This window comes from Apus apus, chromosome 16 (genome assembly GCF_020740795.1).
Source record: "Apus apus isolate bApuApu2 chromosome 16, bApuApu2.pri.cur, whole genome shotgun sequence".
In the NCBI taxonomy this organism is placed as follows: Eukaryota; Metazoa; Chordata; class Aves; order Apodiformes; family Apodidae; genus Apus; species Apus apus.
The window spans coordinates 3,198,021-3,217,004 of NC_067297.1; the positions used below are offsets into that span (position 1 = coordinate 3,198,021).

Below are 18,984 nucleotides of genomic sequence, written 5' to 3' on the forward strand. Positions count from 1 at the left end.
TTGCAGAAGAAGCTGGTAGGAGGGAAGTGGCAGCCCCAGGTGAAGGACTCGTGGGGAGAAGGACAACTGGCTGTGGCCAGGGGACATCTGTCCCAGCAGTGGCTGGTTTGGAGGCAGGAGCAGGCAAGGACAGAGCAGGGTGGGCAGGAGCTGGGCACTGCTGCCAGCAGCAGGTGAGGAGGAGATGGGGAAGGAGAGAGGGGGGGGCAAGTCTCTTGGAGAGGACAGGAGTGACAAGGACAAGGTCTGGACGTGTTGGTGACAGGGCGAGTGTGGCCCTGTCAGTGCCAACCTTCATCCCAAGTGACAGGTCTGACAGCCCAGCCAAGGACGGGGCAGGAGAAGAGGACAAAGGGTGGGGGGAGGGAGCTGGGTCCTTGGTGCTGTGACACCTCCTGGACACCCCTTGGAAGGGCCGGGCGAAGGGCAGCAGGAGCATCTCCTGGGTGCCCCAGCGGGGGCTGCGGGGTGAGAAAGCTTTGTGCTGTGTCTGTCCTTGGAGCATCCCACCCTCTCCTGTCTCCCATCCACTGATCCTGGCCCCATTCCTGGGTTCCCCTGCCCAGGAAAAGTGCAGATTTTTCCCTTGCTGCTCCTACCGTGGGCTCAGGCGGGTGGACCTGCACCCCAGCCCTGCCAGGACACTGGGGGGTGGGCAGCGCTGTGCGGGGGGTGATGGCTCCCTCCCCCAGCAACCTGACTGCCATCTTCTGCCTGTGCTTTTGAGCTTCCAGGATGGACACAGCAACCTGGTCTGGCCTCAGAGGGGACAAGGACGTGGTGTCCCTGCCCATCCTGGTGGTGGTGGGGCAGGTTTGGGTACCTCAGCCTGGAGGACAGGAGGCTGAGGAGAGAGAGAGACCTTCTTGCTTTCTGCACCTCCCTGAAAGGAGGTTGGAGTAACAGCTCCTGGAGGAAGAGGGAAGGGGCTCAAGTGGTGCCAGGGGAGGTTTAGATGGGATATTAGGAACAATTCCTTCAGCCAAGAGGTGGTCGGGCCCTGGCACAGGCTGCCCAGGGCGGTGGTGGGGTCACCAGCCCTGGAGGTGTCTGAAAGCTGCAGAGATGGGGTGTGAGGGACACGGTTCAGAGGTGGCCCGGGCAGCGCTGGGTTCGCAGCTGGACTTGATGGTCCTTTTCCAACCAGAGCAAGGTGATGATGGAGGCTGGACTGCAAGGGCAGTGAGCCCGAGGGGAGGCTGAGGGACACGAGTCCTGCTTCCCCAAAACCCCTTTGCCCCCCAGCAGGGCGTGTTTGGGGCAGGAGGGTGATGAGGAGGAGCCCCCGGGGGGGGGGATTTTTATTTCCTCCCAGGATGTTTGGTCTCTCCTGCCCCGGGGCAGCTCCCGCGGCACAACCTGCACCTTCCTTGCCCCCCCCCCAGCCCCGACTCTCAAACCTCGGCAGCCCCCGAACCGGGGGGGTCCGGTCCCCATGGGCTGGGACATGAGCTCCCTCCTCCGGCCCCGAGGAGCAGTGTCCTCGGAGAAACGCGTGTGTGTGTGTCCCCCCCCCCCCGTGATGCGTGTGTCCCCCCCCCCCCCGTGATGCGTGTGTGTGTGTGTGTCCCCCCCCCCCGTGATGCGTGTGTCCCCCCCCCCCCGTGATGCGCGTGTCCCCCCCCCCCCCGTGATGCGCGTGTGTCCCCCCCCCCCGTGATGCGTGTGTGTGTCCCCCCCCCCCGTGATGCGTGTGTGTGTCCCCCCCCCCGTGATGCGTGTGTGTGTGTGTCCCCCCCCCGTGATGCGTGTGTGTGTGTGTCCCCCCCCCCGTGATGCCGGTGTGTGTCCCCCCCCCCCGTGATGCGCGTGTGTCCCCCCCCCCCGTGATGCGCGTGTGTCCCCCCCCCCCCCGTGATGCGCGTGTGTCCCCCCCCCCCCGTGATGCGCGTGTGTCCCCCCCCCCCGTGATGCGCGTGTGTCCGTCCCACCCCCCCCGTGATGCGTGTGTGTCCGTCCCACCCCCCCCGTGATGCGTGTGTGTCCGTCCCCCCCCCGTGATGCGCGTGTGTCCGTCCCCCGTCCCCCCCCCCCCCCGTGATGCGCGTGTGTCCCCCAATATGTCCCGTTCCACCCCCCCCCCCCGGGCTTGTCCCCCTTTAGATCTCGCAGGCCCCGTTGCTAGGGGCCCGTTGCTAAGGCGGTTGCTACGGCCCCGTTGCCAAGGCCCGGGCCCCGCCCCTTTGCGCCTGCGCGCTGCCGCCCCCCGGCCACGTGACGCGGCGGGAAGATGGCGGCGCCCGGCTCGCGGGGCGTGCGGCGCTGAGCGCGGCGGGGCCCGGAGGCCTCGGTCCTGTCGCCGACATGTCGCGGCTTATCGTGAAGAACCTCCCCAACGGGGTGAGTCTGGCGCAAGGTTTTCGGCTTCTGCGGGTGGGAAGTGGGGCTTCTGGGCCTGGAGCTGGGTCTGAGGGGGTAGGCCTGAGGGCTCCTGGGCAGGGAGAGGCCGCGGGATGGGAGGGGGCGCTGGGGGTGGTGGGGATGGGGTGAGCGGGGACTGCGGGGGTCGTGGGGTGGTGGGGATGGGGTGAGCGGGGACTGCGGGGGTCGTGGGGTGGTGGGGATGGGGTGAGCGGGGACTGCGGGGGTTCTGGGGTGGTGGGGATGGGGTGAGCGGGGACTGCGGGGGTTCTGGGGTGGTGGGGATGAGGTGAGCGGGGACTGCGGGGGTCGTGGGGTGGTGGGAATGGGGTGAGCGGGGCCTGAGGGGGTCCTGGGGTGGGGGGAGGAAGGTGTCTTGGCAGAGGGAGCAGGGAGATGCCCTGGAGATGGGCCTCTGAGGGGGGAAGGAGTTGTGGGGATGTGCTGGGGGGAGTCTCCTTGTGGGAGAGGTGGGAGGAACCCTTGAGAAGTTGGGATCATGGGAGTTCTGGGCAGGAGGTGCCCCAGGAGGAGTCGGGGAGATGCCTGGGGGAGGGGGTCTTGGAGATGTGCTGGGGGAGAGGGGGATCCTCCCTGTGGGAGAGCAGGGAGGCACCCTCGGGAGGTGGGATGGTGGGAGCCTTGGGAAGGGAGTCTCCCAAGGGAAGTCAGGGAGATGCCTTGGGGGAGGGGGTTGGGGAGGTGGCAGCCCCTCAGGGTGGGGGGGAGCAGAGCTTGTGGTGGCCACTGTCCCCTCACTGCCTGGGGGCGGGTGGGCACTGCGGGGTCCCTGTGGGAGTGTCACCAGGGCTGTGGTTGCTGGGGACACCCTGCAGCTGTGGGGACACTGCAGGGAGCAGCTGGTGGGGTTTCATGGAAGAGCTGGAGGAGTCTGAGAGCCAGTATGTCCATGCTACACTGTGGCTCCTCCAGCACTTTGGAAAACCCTCTGTTACCAGATGGTTTTTTCTCTGGTTGCAAATCATCTCTCCTTGTGTTGCTGACCTGCTTTCCTGGTGTCCTTCCTGGTGTCCTTCCTGGTGTCCTTCCTGGTGTCCTTCCTGGTGTCCTTCCTGGTGTCCTTCCTGGTGTCCTTCCTGGTGTCCCAGATGAAGGAAGAACGTTTTAGGAAGCTCTTTGCTGCCTTTGGCACCCTGACTGATTGTTCCCTGAAGTTCACCAAGGAAGGAAAGTTCCGGAAATTTGGCTTCATTGGTTACAAGTCTGAAGAGGAAGCTCAAACAGCACTGAACCATTTCAACAGGAGCTTCATAGACACCTCCAGAGTCACTGTGAGTTGACACGGAAAAAAAGACTTTCTTTTGATTCTTAGGAGAGTTTGTTGGTGGAGACTTTGGTTGTTTTGAGGGGGAGGAACAGCCAGGGGCTGAGGAAGCCTAGAGATGAAGTCTTCTCCAGCAAACCAGCAGAGCTTGATGCTGGAGTCTCAAGGAGGTTCTGGGCTCAGCTCATGCACTGGCAGTGATGTCAGGTTTGGAGCTGTCATAACCTGAGGGAACTTGAAGCCTTTTGGCACTTAAAGTCATTCATCTTGCTCTGAGCAGAGGGTGGGTGATCTGTGAGTAGCAGGACAGCTGACGTGGCTGTGCTTGAGGGAGCACAACAAACTTTCCCCCACCTTGAGTGAACATGTGTCCTGTGCTTTTTAGAGTGAACATCTGTATGAAATGGCCTCTTCTTCTCCTGCACACCCCTCTCCACCCCCTCAGGGTTGTAAGACAGGTTCCTGGGTCAGGCTTATCCAGCAGTTACAGAACCAGACCCTTGAACATCTATTTCATTAAAGATCTGATTCTTTTCAGGTGGAGTTATGCAAGTCTTTTGGTGACCCTTCCAAACCCAAAGCCTGGAGTAAACACTCTCAGAAGGCCTCAGAAAAACAGCCTGAGAAACCTGTGACCAGCACAGCTCCTGCAGGCACAAAGAAAGTGAGTCCTGGGTGTTCCCTGGGGGCCCTTAAGTGGCTTGGCAGAGGAAGGATCTGGTGGGTAGAGAAGGGAACAGAGTGGACATTGGAAGTCCTGGGATTTCCTGCCTTAGGATCCATATTCCCTCTCCCATGAGGTGACCTGAGAGAAATGACCTTGGCTGTGATTGTAAGAAGCCTTTCTAAACATGTTGGTTTTGTTTTTTCCTAGAACAAAAAGAAGAAAGATCCAACAGAAAACTTGAAGGAGGTGAGTGCAGGTTGAATTGCATCCCTGCAATCTTGCTAGTTTGTGTCTAGAGCAAGAGCTGGATACTCTGGGCTCCTTCCTGTGCTGTTAACTGAGACATGATTTAACCAGCTCCCTGACAGCCTAGTTCTGCTCTAACAAACCAGGATTTTAACTATCTCAACCTTGGGGACCAATTTTTTGAATTGTCAGCTGGTCCTGACAATGAGTGTTGGCTGAAATGTGACAGAGTTAGTTCAGGTTTTGAAAGAAATGCAGAAGATGGGAATTTTCACACTGGAATTCTGGCTCCTTTTTGTTAACAGAAAGCTGGGGAGGGGCTTTGGACAAGGGCAGGAGGGAGAGGACATGGGGAAATGGATTAAAACTGCAAGAAGGGAGATTGAGGTGAGACATGAGGAGGAAATTCTTTGCTGTGAGAGTAGTGGGACCCTGGCCCAGGTTGCCCAGGGAAGCTGTGGCTGCCCCATCCCTGGCAGTGTTGAAGGGCAGGTTGGATGGGGCTTGGAGCAACCTGGGCTGGTGGGAGGTGTCCCTGCCCATGCAGGGAGGTGGATCTAGATGATCTTTAAGGTCCCTTCCAACCCAAACCAGTCTGATATTCCTACATGAGCCCACCCAGCATCCAGAACTGATTCCACAGTCCTGCTTTTTAACCCATGTGTGAGGTATGTCACATTTCATCTGTACCTTTTTTTTTTTTCTTTTTAAATGTGTTCTTCTTTATTCTAAACATCAGTTACAAAGAAAAAGAAAGGCCTGAGAGATCTTGAGGAGACTTTAGTCACTTTTAAGTGCTCACCTTGTGAGTATGAAGTGAACTCCTGTCTTGGGTTGTTGTTTTTTTAACCTTGCTGGAAATGAGCTGTTATCTTTGCATCCAAACTCACTTCCAGCTCTCCTGTCTTCACAGCTTCTCTGCTTGTTGTGTTTTTATTTCCAACAGCTGGAAGAAGAGGAAACATTCCAGGAGTTCTTGGTGGTTCACCAGAAACGGTCTCAAGTGGCCACTTGGGCTAATGACACTTTGACAGAGGAGCCCAAGAAGGGCAAATCCAAGGCAGCAGCTGATTATCTCAACTTTGATTCAGATGAGTCTGAGGAGCTGAGTGAGGAGGAGGAGGATGGGAATGAGCCTTCTGAGTCTGAGGAGAAAGCTCAAGGTACCCAAAGGAACTGTCACCCTTTTCTCAGTGAGTGGGAGAGCTGATGGCACCCAGCTCTGAGTCCTGCCTCCAAATGGAGCTGGTGCAATCCAGAAGGTGCTTTCTCAAGCATGAGGCTCATTCTGTGCCCTTTGGGTGTGTGGATATTTTCCCAAATGTGGGAAATGCAGCTCCTGGTATTAAGGGGGTGGCACTTGTGCTTTCCATGGGTCCTGAAGTCAATGCCTGGGGAAGAGTAACAGGGCAAAACCTTCTGTGTGTCTCCCTTAAATGCTTTCCTAGTCTGCAGCCACCTTCATCTCCAGGCTTTCCAGAGCTGGGTGTGGTTTCTGTTTACTTAGTAACCAGTAGCTGATGGTGCCTTGTCTGCCTTTGGTGCCTGTGCCTGGAATGTTGGTGTCCTTGGGCCCTGTCAGAGTTGATGGGAATGGGCAGAGTTCAGTATCTTGGATCCTGAAAGGAAAACTGTGTCTGGTGGAGTAGAAGACAATTGAAATCTGGGCTGCAGGCTGGTGTCTCAGTCTCCAGTGTCCCTGCACCAGTGAGGAATGTGGTTTGGGAGCCTCTCTCCTCCTGGCTGGTATTTCCACATGCTGTTCTTTTGGAGTCAATGGCATTTCCCCTCTTTTTGGGAAACTGAAGTGATCAGTTGATCCTTGGTGGGGAGGAGTGTTCTGGAGAAACATTTTCCTTTGTCCTTTTACCCTGCAAAACTAAACTGAGCAGTTGAAAAGCTCCCCTAGGTTGTGTGAAGCATTCAGGTAGAGTGGAGACAAAATACTTTGCCATGGAGTCCTCCAAGCTCCTTTGTAACTTGTTTTAGATGTTCACTGCTGCTTAAAAAAAAGTGTGTTTTAAAATATGGATCCAGACTGTCAGTCTGAAGGTGCTGAGATAAAATTGCTCTGCTAGTCCCAAGCTTTTCCTCCACACAACATGGGTAGAGGAGGGGAAAGTGGTTCTTGTTGTTGTGTCTGTTCCCAGTTTTGACCTGGCTGGGGAGAGAGCAGCAGCATTTGGGTGCAAAAACTTCTCTGGTCTCTCCTGACAGGCAAGAAAGGAGGGAAGAAGGCAGCTACCAGCAAAGACCTCTCAGATATGGATTACCTGAAATCTAAAGTGGTGAAGGATTCTTCCTCCTCATCCAGCACAGAGGAAGAATCAGATAGTGAGGAGGTGGAAGAGGAAAGTGAGAGTGAGGAGGATTCAGGCATTGCAGAAACTGTGGATAAAAAGGGGAAGCCAAAAGCCCAGCAAAGACAGCAGGAGACACCAGGGGAGAAGAAGAAAAAAGGATCCCCACCAAAGGTACAGCTGAGTTAGACTTTCTTATCTAAAGCAGGAGCTTGATGGCATTGGAGGCCTGTCAGTCACTCTAGGGGAGAGCTGAAAGCTTGGATTTCTGCAGGACCCCCTTGGTACCAGCTCTCTGGGCTGAGGGGGTGGCAGCTGTTACAAACAAGTGCTGCTGGTGCCCTTTGCAGGGGCTTCTGGCTTCCCCTGTGTCTGCAGGAAGTGCTGTCCTGCAGGACTCAGCTTTTAGGGACTGGGTTTGGCTGTCTTAGCCAAACCTTGCCCCCTCGTTGCCACCTCCTGCCCAGTTGCAACAACCTCTTGATATTCTTAGGTAGAATTTTTTCCTGTGAGGGTGGTGAGAGCCTGGCCCAGGTTGCCCAGGGAAGCTGTGGCTGCCCCATCCCTGGCAGTGTTGAAGGGCAGGTTGGATGGGGCTTGGAGCAACCTGGGCTGGTGGGAGGTGTCCCTGCCCATGCAGGGGGGTTGGAACTAGATGCTCTTTCAGATCTCTTCCAACCCAAACCATTCCATGATTCTCTCCCACTCTTCACCCTCCTGGCTGGGCAGGACCAATTTGCAGGGCTGTGACGTTTGCTGGTTTTCACTCAACTTCTTTTTTTTTCCTTTCCCACCCTGTGCAGAACCAAGGCAGCTCAGCAGAAGCCAGCACACCATACACAGTGAAGCTTCGTGGTGCCCCCTTGAACATCACAGAGGTGAGAGCTTTGTTTCCCAGCTGGGGCTGGAGCCTGGAGGGTGTTCTCAGTGGGGAACCTGGCACAACTTCCCAGAGGCTTCTGTTTCCACTTGTGGAGCTGTTTTGAGGGTTGTATGGGCAACGTTGGAACTAGCTTTGTGCAGAGATGTTCTGTATGTCTTTCTAGTGGATATTAAAACCCCTTCAGGTGGAAACCTCCTGCTTCCTATATCTGGGGACTTATTTAAACAGTTACAATTCTTCCTGCAGCAAAAGATTCGGGAATTCTTCTTGCCCCTGAAGCCGGTGGCCATCCGGATAGGAAAAAGCACCCAGGGGAAGAATGCAGGTAATGTGTGTGTATATGGATCTGGGAGTTAAGAGGACCTCTCAGTCACACCTCTGCTCCTGTCATCTGCAATTGCAAATCCCTGTCCTGATTCCTACAGACCTTGCTGTGACTTTGCAGCTCACCTGCCCTACTTGCTGCCCGTGGGATGCCGTGGGCGCAGTAATGTTGGCTGTGCTCCCTCCAGAGCAGCAGCAGGACCCAGTTCTTTGATCTGCCTCTAGAACTTCCCTGAACGTCCCAAACCATGCCAAGGAGAGGTGTCTCCCTCTCGGGTAGCTGCAGCAACACCCAGGGACCTTGCTGACCTCCCCAGGTGGGCCTCCTGACAGGCTGGGGCTGCTGCAGCTCCCCATCAGGAAGGGTGTGGGACAGGTCCTCAGAACTGTTTTCCTCTCACAGCCTAACAGCAGATGCAGCTTTTATTTGCTCCTGGAGACGCTTGTGGAAACCTCCTTCAGCTGTTTGCTTTGCTTGTAGAGAATGAGCTTTTAAAAGGCAGCTTTCCAGCCTGACAAAGCCATTTCCAGGCTGGATCAAAACTTAAATGAGAGCAGAATGCTTTATCTGTAGGAATCCATATTAAAGAAAGTCCAATTCACCCTGAATTAGCCAATTAGTGCTTGTTTGTTCACCACATGATGCTCAGTTGAACCTTTCCTCCCTCCAAGGTTATGTCTTTGTTGACTTGAAGAGTGAAGCAGAAATGCAGAGGGCCTTGAAAAGAAAAAAAGAATACTTAGGTAAGGGCTGTGTGTTCCTGCTTGTTCTGGCTGCTGTGCAGGGCAGGGAGCTCAGCTGCTTAAGTGTTCCCTGTGGAAGTATCTCCTGTTGTTTTAGTTCTTCCCAGGCAGATGGTGGTGGGGGTGGTTTGCTCCTTTCAGCTGACGTGGGATAAACCAGGTGCTTTGTGAGGAGCAGCAGAGAATTGGCAAGGGACTGAGCTGGCTGTGTTTTTGCCCTTGGTTTTGTCATGTGCCTGAAGTGTATCTTGCTCTTGGTATAGAAATGGTGCTGGTTAAATCTGTCTGGGGTAGTGCAGGGGATTTCATACAATCATGGAATGGTTTGGGTGGGAAGGGACCTTAAAGATGATCCAGTCCCAACCCCCCTGCATGGGCAGGGACACCTCCCACCAGCCCAGGTTGCTCCAAGCCCCATCCAACCTGCCCTTCAACACTGCCAGGGATGGGGCAGCCACAGCTTCCCTGGGCAACCTGGGCCAGGGTCTCACCACCCTCACAGCAAAGAATTTCTTCCTCATGTCTCACCCCAATCTCTCCTTCTCCAGTTTTAACCCATCCCCCCTTGTCCTCTCCCTCCCTGCCCTTGTCCCAAGTCCCTCCCCAGCTTTCCTGGAGCCCCTTCAGGCCCTGGAAGTTGCTATGCCTGGCCTAGCCCTTAGCAGAACTGCTAAATTTCTATTTGCAAAAATCCTCTGCAGAATAGAATTATCTGCTGGGGTGACAGAGGCAGAAAGGCTGGAGCTCCCTGAAAGGGAGGGAGGCTGTGGAGCTGCCTAGCAAGTGATATCCTGCTTCTTATGGAGACTCTAGTCTTACAGCCCCCACCCCCCTTTTTTATTAAATCAGGCAGAGTTCTACTCCCAGCTTGTGGAATTGTAGCTACTTGTGTCAGTGTCCCAAGCCCAGGCTCTTTGTGCAGGGGTGGTGGTTTCCTGTGGGCTCTGGGAGCAGCTCGTGAGCTTTGGGTTTGTGGTTTAGGTGGGAGGTGCATTGAGGTGCTGCCATGTGGGAATGGCCCAAAAGAACCTGCTGCACCCAAACCTGCTCACCAGCCGTGGCAGAGAAGGAAGAGGGATGATGAGGAAGAAGAGGATCTGTCTGAATCAGGGAGACTCTTTGTGAGGAATCTTCCCTTTACCAGCACTGAGGAAGACTTGGAGAAGATCTTTTCCAAGTATGGTAAGTGTTTGCTGTGGGACTTGCAGGGCTGCCTCTTTGCTTGGTGCACACAGAGGTTTTCCTGCTGGATGGCAGTGAAGGAAGCTGTGTGTCCCACCCCTCTGCTATGGACTGACTCCCATCATCTTTGCTGGGCTTTGTGGGGCTGGCTCTGTGCTCTGCCCTTATCCCTCCCCTTGTGTCCCTGAAGCTGCATGGAATCAGGGAATCAGAGAATGGGAAAGGGCCTTTCAAGGTCCTCTAGGCCAACCCCTGCAGTGCCCAGGGACCTTTTTAACTAGATCAGGTTGCTCAGGGTCTCATCAAACCTGACCTTGAATGTCTCCAGGCATGGAGCTTCCACCACCTGTCTGGACAACCTGTTCCAGTGCTTCATCACCCTCATTGTGAAGAACTTGTTCCCAATGTCTCACCTAAATCTCCCCTCTTCCAGTTTTCATCCATTGCCCTTCATCCCATCCCTCCCTGCCCTTGTCCCAAGTCCCTCCCCAGCTTTCCTGGAGCCCCTTCAGGCACTGGAAGGTGCTCTCAGGTCTCCCTGGAGCCTTCTCTTCTCCAGGCTGAACACCCCAACTCTCCCAGCCTGTCTGCAGAGCAGAGCTGCTCCAACCCTTGGGTCGTTTTTGTGGCCTCCTCTGGACTTTCTAGGAGCTCCATGTCCTTCTTATGTTGGGGGCTGCAAAGTTGGACAGAATTGGACACAGTGCTCCACGCATTTACTCAGAGCTTGCCTGGTTTGTGTCATGTGTCAAAGCCCCCTCAGCTGCCACATGGTTCAGAGCAGGTGTTGGCTCCACCAAGACATCTCTGATAGAAAAGCCTTGCCTTTTGCAGGACCCCTTTCTGAGGTCCATTTCCCTGTGGACAAACTGACCAAGAAACCCAAAGGATTTGCTTTCATCACCTACATGATCCCCGAGCACGCCGTGAAGGCCTATGCAGAAATGGATGGGCAGGTGTTCCAGGTAGGGTGGTTTTCCTGGGGGGTTGTTTGTGAGGAACGTGGCCAAATGTTGGCTTCTGTGACCTGCTGGGAAGGTTGAAGTCTCTGCTGCTTTGCACTGTGGGAACACAGCTGGTTTTGGTAGAGCAGCCTTGGTTGGAACAGCCTCCCATGTGCCAACAGCTGAGGTGGAGAAGGAGATCTGAGTGTGTCTCATATTGTGTGACTAGTCTGGCTTGCAGTGGTGTCTCCTTTGGGAATGAAGGTTCCCTCCTTCCCCCCTAGGCTGCTTGACTAGGAGAGGTGCCAGAAAATTTCCTCCAGTGCTTAGTTAATGAGCTCCTGTGGGTTATTTCAGAGCTGCTGGACCTCTTCCTTCCTCCCTTCCTTCCAGGGCAGAATGATGCATCTCTTACCATCTACAATCAGAAAGGAAAAGGTGGAAGATGCAGATGGAGAAGAGTCTTCCTCCTACAAGAAGAAGAAAGAGGCCAAGGACAAGGCCAACAGTGGCAGGTACATAGGTGTCCTGTAGCAGGGCAAGGTGGCACAACCTGCCAAATCCCCAGGGGGCAGGAATGCCTGTGGGGTCTTGGCAGGGGCTGCAGAGATTCCCCAAGTCCACAGAGCATTTGCTGTGCAGCTCTGTTTCCTTCCTCTTACCCACTTGATTCCTCTGTTCGAGTACCTCATAGCTCAGTGAGCAGCAGAAGTTGAGAGAAACATGGTTTTCAAAGGCTTTGTGTGGGAGTTTTTCTTTGATGTGTAATGAAAGTCCACCTGCTGTCATTCTTTATGGTAGCAGTTTCAGACCAGTTGACTCTTTGTCCTCCACTTTGCCACCTGCATTCCTAGAACTTGTGGGAACTTTTATCTTTTTATGTCACAGATTCGTTTGAAAGAGTTGGCTGATAATTTCTGAGGTGGAGGGAAAGGAATGCAGCCTTGTTTGCCCTGGGCTTTGTGATTTTAGGGAAACCACTTGGAAAAAACATGTTTGTCTGACCCAGGTCCCAGCTCTAACTGCAGAGCTGTGACCAGTATCCTCTAAGGAAGAGCTAAGCTGCCTTTCTTCTCCCTCTCCAGTCATGCCTCTCTCATCCTATCCCTTCTTTCAGGATGTTCCACACTTCTTTCAGAGCTGGTTTTTCCCAGGACTGTTGTACAGAGACAGCAACAGTGGAAGAAGGGACTGCAGGGCCCTCAACCTGGCTTTTCTTTCTCTTCCCAGCTCCCACAGCTGGAACACCTTGTTCGTGGGGACCAACGCCGTGGCTGATGCCATTGCTCAGAAGTACAATGCTTCTAAAAGCCAAGTGCTGGATCATGTGAGTTGGGTTATTGGTCAGCTGGGTTGGGAGATCATTTTCCTACCTCTTTCCAGGGATTTACCTGGTCTTTTTGTGCAGCAAAGCCTCTGTGCATCCACAAACACCACATGGGCTGAGTGATGTTGGAGCCTCTCGGGGGGATCTGAGCCAAACAATCCCTTGGTCACTGGAAGACAAAGTCACACTCCCAGCTCCCCTGCCCACTCTGTTTTTCTGTGACAGAATTTTGCTTTTCTACATAACCAGCTGTGGGGAAATCACACCCTAAAGCTCAGCTGGCAACTTATTTTTCCCTTGGGAAGATGTTCTTGACTCCCAACAGCAAAACTCCCAGCATCTGCAGAGGAGCTGGAGCATTTTCCCTTCCTGCCAAATTCACTTGACATCTGCTTAGGAGAGCAGTAGGAACAACAGGTGCCCAGCACCTTCCTGGATGAGGTTTTTTGCTTTCCTGTGTTGAGCTTTGTCAGATTGTCACCTGATGTTCTTGCCTGCAGGAGGGTAAGGACAGTGTGGCAGTGAGAGTTGCCCTGGGAGAGACCGAGCTGGTCCAGGAGATCCGCCGGTTCCTCATGGAGAACGGAGTCAGCCTGGATTCCTTCAGCCAGGTGAGATGCCCAGCTTGAAGGCAGCAATGTGGGACCTCCCCTCTTGGATCTGGCCTAGTCCTAGTGTACTCAGCTCTCCTTGAAATGAGGAATTAAGTCCTCAGCATCTTGCAGGACTGAGGCACGATGGGCTCAGGAAATGTTCTGTCCGTTTGAAAAGGCAGCTGCCCTCAGGGTGGTTGGAATATCTGGTGGGACAGTGTGGAGAGGGGTGGTCAGCCTGCTGTAGGCAGAGGAATCCTGTGTCCATAGCAGGGTGGGTCTGGAGCTGAAACCTCCAGGTATAAGGTCCTGGGGAGACCTTAGAGTGGCCTTCCATACCTAAAGGGAGCTTACAGGAAAGATGAGGAGGGACTTTGCACCAGAGAAGGTAGTGATGGGGGAATGGTTTTAAAGTGAAAGAGGAGAGGTTTAGATATTGGGAAGAAATTCTTCACTGGGAGGGTAGTAAGGCAATGGAATAGTCCCATGGAGGCTGTCCACCCCTGGAGGTGTCCAAGGCCAGGTTGAGTGGGGCTTGGACCAACCTGGGCTGGTGGGAGGTGTCCCTGCTCATAGCAGGAAGGTTGGAACCTGATGATCATGAAGGTCCCTTCCAACCTTAACCACTCTACAGGAGTGTTGGTGGAATCAGGAGATGGTGCTGGGGTGTGGATCTTCCAAGAAGTGTTTTCTAAGTGGCTGTTGACCCTCTTGGATTCTGGAAAGGGGTGACATGGAGGGAACAGGCGTGACCTGTTGAATCTGAAATCTTCATGAGTGAGATCCTGGGGTTTGCTTTTTCCCATCCAGTCTCCCCTTTCTTCTCCCACCAAACGTGGCAGGCTGCTGGTGAGCGGAGTAAGACAGTGATCCTGGTGAAGAACCTCCCTGCCAGCACGAGTGTGGAGGAGCTGGAGGACATCTTTGGGAAGCATGGCAGCCTGGGCCGGGTGCTGCTGCCCCAAGGAGGCATCACAGCCATCGTGGAGTTCCTGGAGCCAGCAGAGGCCAAGCAGGCCTTCACCAGGCTGGCCTACTCCAAGGTGAGGAGCAGGCATCCTGGGGAGGAGCATGGGTCTTGGCTAGTTGTGGAGCTGCAGACAGCAGTGCTTGTCACAGCTGGGAGATGCAGAGGTTTTTGGGGGGAGTGAGTTAGCCCACAGCTGGTGTTTGTCTGTCTGATGGGTTGAAGGAGATGCCTGGTGCATCCTGGTGCAGCTGTGGCTGAGTAGGGCTCCCAGCCTGCAGAAGGGGGCTGTGGCACATCTAGAAAAGCCTTGGTGGCCTAGAGAGGGCTTCTTTTACCTTTCACAAGACAAGAGTGTGGTATGTGGGAAACTGTGGTCCTGTGGGAGGCTGGATGCAGACTGTCCTCTGGTGAGAGTTTAGCCACCTGCAGAAGTTCCTCAGCTTTTCCAGTGTTTTCTGTTACCAAGTGAGGGGCAAATCTGAGAGCAGAGCTTTTTCTTCAGGCCCTTCCCTCCACTCTTCATGTCTCTCCTGTGTTCTCTTCACAGTTTCATTCAGTGCCTTTGTACCTGGAATGGGCTCCAATGGGTGTCTTCTTCAGCCCAGCCCCTCAGCAAAAAAACCCTGAGGATTCAGAAAAGGAAGGCAGAGCAAGGCCAGTACCTGGTAAGAGCTTGGACTTTAGGACAGAGATATCTCTGGGTGATTTCCCACTGCAGGGACAGAAATAAAACCTCTTTCTCTCCATCCCAGGGGCTGTAAAAATGAACTCTTGCCTAAATATTTAACCTAAAGCATTCTGGGATTCTGTGATGTGCAGTGAAGTCCTTGCTTACAAAAGGGTTTCAGGTGGTGACACGTGGCCATGTCACATTGTGGCAGGCACAGAGGGAGGCACCCACCTTTATCCCACCCCCACCTCTCTGGATCTCTTCCCCTTCCTTAGACAAGCCTCCTTCAAAGGGGGTGGTTTTTTTTCTGTGCCCTGATGGCAAATACCCCACCAGCTGGAGTGAAGGAGGGTCAGACCACCTGACCAAAAAGGCTTGGGCTGTGTGGTGCTGGGGCAGGGAGGGCAGCCAGATGGAGCCATGTGGGGCCAGAGAGCTGTTGGGATGGAGCTGGGGGGTCTCCACTCACCCCTGAACCAGTGCAGCTTCTCCTGGGGTGAAGGGAGGGAGAAAGAAGCCTAGAGAAAGCACCAGGGGGTGTTAGTGCCCAAGGGAGATGGGTAGTTTGTCCCTTTCATCAGCTGTGCTGTGAAGGGCTGAACCTGCTCTGAAAGTGGTTGAGCAAGGAAAGGAGCTGGTGAGTCAGGGGATGAGAGAGAACTTGTGTGTATTCCCTGATGTGTAATAAGGGCCTAGTCCCACTGCAGTCTCCAGTGCACTCAGGTCTCTCCTCTCCCCTGTCGTGTGCTCAGCAGCTTTGAGGCCTCTTCATTGTGCTCAGAGCAGTGCAAATGACTAAGCCCTTTGAGAAGTTGGGAAGAGAGGGAAATGGATGGAAATGGATGGATGGACAGTTGCCAAAGCAACTTCCCTGATAAGACCACCTGCAAATGCCAGCAGGCTTGCTGTCCAGCAGAACACTGGCCATCCAGGTTTCTGTTCCCTTCCCAGCTGTGGACAGGAGCTCCCAGCTCCACTGTGGAAGCTGTCCTTAAGTGTCTTTATGCCTTGGTTTTCTTCTTCCAGCTCTGTCTTTGCTGAATCCTAAAGCAAGATTTGTACACCATGCACAGCTGACTTCGTCTTTCTGTTTCAGGTGGTGACACTGACACAGCTATGAAGGACTCAGAGGAAACAGCAGCACAGGAAGAAGGGGAGGAGGAAGATGAAGAAGAGGAGGAAGAAGAAAGCATTCCTGGCTGTACCTTATTCATCAAAAACCTCAACTTTGCCACCACAGAAGACACGCTGAGGGAGGTGAGCCACAAGTGAGGAGGGGGGACTGAGTTTTGCTTAGCATGGTCTGCTCAGATGGAGTGGGAGGGAGTTGAGTGTGTGGTTGAGGACCAAAACGGGATGCCTGGTAGAGCAGAGCCCCCAGTCCTAGCCTGGAGTAGGAGAAAGGGCTCTGCTGCAGAAGGGACAAGCTGTTCTCCACCTCGGTTGTGCTGAGGATATAAAGGAAGTAAATTGCAGGCATTACTGGGAGGTGCAAGAGCACTGGGTTGTACTGGGACTAGGAAACTCTGTTTTGGAGGTTCAGGCATCAATGAAGACAAATGGATCTGAAACACTTTTGATGGGGTTTAGTTCCACCTCAGGACAGGTGGAGGCAGTAGGAAATCTTTTCAGACTCCTCATTTCCCATGTTTGCTGGAATGCTGGTCCTAAGGAGAAGCACTTGGGCAGCTCTGATCCTGTTTTGGGTGTTAAGGCAGGAAAGAAATGATGGTTTCACTGAGATGTGCTTTTCATCTAGGCTTCTGCCAGCACTGGGCTGCCTCTGCTTCACCTCAGCAAAACCCTTGGGTGACATCCTAGCATTCTTAACACCATGTGGGATGTTAATAGCAAAACAGGGAAAAGCCAACTGGGAATCCTTGTCTTTGCCACTTTTTGTAGCCATGTGAAAAGCCACATTTCATGGCCCAAAAGTGTCAGTCATCCTGGGACCATGCTCCTCCACCTTGGGCCTGTGGGACTAGTAGACACCCTGGTCCACCTAGGTCTGGAGACAAATCTAAATGTTCAGAGGAGAGCTGGGAGTTGTCCCTTCTTTTCCTGCCTTCTGGCTGCAGTTTTATGAAGGAGTGGCTTGTCCCTGTAGGGCAGCCCCTCCTGTTTGGGAAGGAGCCATATTCAAGGGACATCACAGAAGTCATCTGCCACTAAGGTCCCCACCTGGCCGTGAGGACACCTTGTAATCCACAGTGTTCCTTCAGAGCCACCCCAGACTCCTGCAGGTTCTGAGGAGTGGTGGATTATTTTTGGGGGCACGTGTGTATTGATTTCTTTAAAAGTCTGTGTGGGTGTCTTGTTTCTCAAGGAGTAATTGCAGAGGGTAGAGCTGCAATTCCTGCCTGTCAGGTGTGTGCTGGGGGGAGGTGGGCCTGGGAGAATGTTCTCCTGGCTCTGGAAAAGAGCCACATTGTCACAGTTCCAGCTGACAGCCTGTGACAAAGGGGACTGAATCACGTGTCCAAATTCCTTGCAGACGTTCTCCAGAGTGGGAGCTGTGAAGAGCTGCACAATATCCAAGAAGAAAGACAAAACAGGTACTCTAGATGCTGCTGTTCAGTTCCTTCCCTTGGCTGGTTGCTGAGGGCTCAGGTGTGGTGTTGCTGCAGCATTCATCTGGCTGAGCATTTCTGTCCTCCTTGGTATGAAATCCTTCATGTTTCTAGAAGTGTGCCTGTTGAAATGGCTGCAGGCAGCAACCAAAAAATACCTGGGGTTTCAGTCGAGAAGGTTAAGCTCAATTGTGGGATTTGTGGAGATGTGTGGCCCTCTCTTCAGATCAGGACAGAGAAGTCAACTCCTTCAGGATCAATAAAGAGAGCAGGATGCAAGTTGAAAGGAACCTAGTGCCCTGCAATCATTAAACCTGCCCACAAGGTATTTTATCTGGGATCCTCAAGGATGCCTGGATGAATGCTGTGCTGAGTGGGCCTTGTTTGCCTTCTGCCTGCCAGGTTGGAGCCCAGCAGGCTGTGGGGAGGAGTGGCTGGGCCTGTCACATCAGCTATGGTCTCTCTCCAGGTGATTGGGTAGAGTTTGCTGCAGGCAAGTGTTGGCTTGGATGGGCTGTGTCTTCTTTCTGGATTTTGGGGTAGGGTGTTGCACAGTTTCAGGGGATTTCACCTTAACAAGGTTCTCTGTGCATGAGGTGCTTGAAAACTGGGATTCATTGAAAGGAAAAGTAAAGCCAACCCTTTAGTTGTGCTGGTGTGCCAGGCTACAGGCACAGAGTCACTGCATGGTTTGTGTTGGAAGGGACCTTAAGGGTCATCTAAATCCAACCCCCCTGCATGGGCAGGGACACCTCCCACCAGCCCAGGTTGCTCCAAGCCCCATCCAGCCTGCCCCTCAACACTGCCAGGGATGGGGCAGCCACATGAGCAGGCAACAACATCTGAGCCAAGGCTGATCTCACACCACTCACCAAAGCCATTGCCTTGTCCCTGGGGGTGGATCTCTGGGTCTACCACTGAGGTTTTGAAGGTGGAAACTGGATACACTTAATGGTGTTCAACTGAAAGAGGGTAGACTTGGATTGAGTGTTAGGAAGAAATTATTGACAGTGAGAGTGGTGAGAGCCTGGCCCAGGCTGCCCAGGGAAGCTGTGGCTGCCCCATCCCTGGCAGTGTTGAAGGGCAGGTTGGATGGGGCTTGGAGCAACCTGGGCTGGTGGGAGGTGTCCCTGCCCGTGCAGGGGGTTGGAACTAGATGATCTGTAAGGTCCCTTCCAACCCAAACCAGTCTGGGATTCTACATACTGGTATCCAGCAGCAAAAGTCACACCTGTTCCTGGGAAGCTGACAGATTGAAGGTCTCATTTCATGTGTAGAAATAATCCTGTGTAACTATTTGTGATGGGTCACTTACCCTGACTGTGACCCGTGGTGGTTTTGTAGGACTTGGTGTTTCATTTCAGGAGGTTGCACTGAAATGACTCAAAGCAAGAAGATCTCTTTTTCCATGCAGTGTGGCTCAGCTCCTCTTCCTCATCAGCACCAAACCAGGCTGTTCTTGAGCAGCACCTTGCTCAGATCAAGGCAGTGAGGGGTGCAGATGGGGAGGGACACAGCCCGGGCAGGGACAGGCTGGTCCCTTGCATTAGGTGTTGTCATCCCCCAGTGTTGGCAGCTTGCTTCTGATGTGGTTTTAAATCTTCTGCTTAATACCATCACTGTTTCCTGCTGGCTTAATGAGTCCTCTTTGTTCTCTGACAGGCAATTTGCTCTCCATGGGCTTTGGGTTTGTGGAGTACAAGAAGCCAGAGAGTGCCCAGAAAGCCCTGCGTCGGCTCCAGGTGAGCTGAAGTGTCATTGATCCAGGTTTCTTTCCAGAGATGGTGGGCAGAGGCTTGGATGAACTGGGAGGTTCAAAAAAAGGGATATCAGAGCTACAGTGTGCAGGTGGAGAAGACTCTCAAGTGGGCCAGGTTTGTGAGGAAAGAGGGTGTGTAGAGGGGTGAGCCCTTGTGGA

The 18,984-nt window shown here is 53.8% G+C and overlaps 1 protein-coding gene across 1 annotated transcript in view; it reads left to right on the forward strand.

Annotated features, from left to right (window-relative positions):
• Positions 1-2,219: 2,219 nt before the first annotated feature.
• RBM19 (RNA binding motif protein 19) overlaps positions 2,220-18,984 on the forward strand; it is a 66,102-nt gene continuing 49,337 nt past the window's right edge. Inside the window, exons 1-19 of the mRNA XM_051633605.1 lie at positions 2,220-2,340; positions 3,471-3,653; positions 4,185-4,310; positions 4,521-4,559; positions 5,506-5,722; positions 6,777-7,033; positions 7,663-7,737; positions 7,989-8,067; positions 8,739-8,810; positions 9,792-9,992; positions 10,827-10,957; positions 11,330-11,451; positions 12,167-12,263; positions 12,764-12,874; positions 13,699-13,899; positions 14,374-14,491; positions 15,593-15,753; positions 16,991-17,051; positions 18,729-18,808. Of these exons, the coding sequence (XP_051489565.1) occupies positions 2,305-2,340; positions 3,471-3,653; positions 4,185-4,310; positions 4,521-4,559; positions 5,506-5,722; positions 6,777-7,033; positions 7,663-7,737; positions 7,989-8,067; positions 8,739-8,810; positions 9,792-9,992; positions 10,827-10,957; positions 11,330-11,451; positions 12,167-12,263; positions 12,764-12,874; positions 13,699-13,899; positions 14,374-14,491; positions 15,593-15,753; positions 16,991-17,051; positions 18,729-18,808 (2,367 nt within the window). The 5' untranslated portion in view covers positions 2,220-2,304. The remainder of the gene's footprint in view (positions 2,341-3,470; positions 3,654-4,184; positions 4,311-4,520; positions 4,560-5,505; positions 5,723-6,776; positions 7,034-7,662; positions 7,738-7,988; positions 8,068-8,738; positions 8,811-9,791; positions 9,993-10,826; positions 10,958-11,329; positions 11,452-12,166; positions 12,264-12,763; positions 12,875-13,698; positions 13,900-14,373; positions 14,492-15,592; positions 15,754-16,990; positions 17,052-18,728; positions 18,809-18,984) is intronic.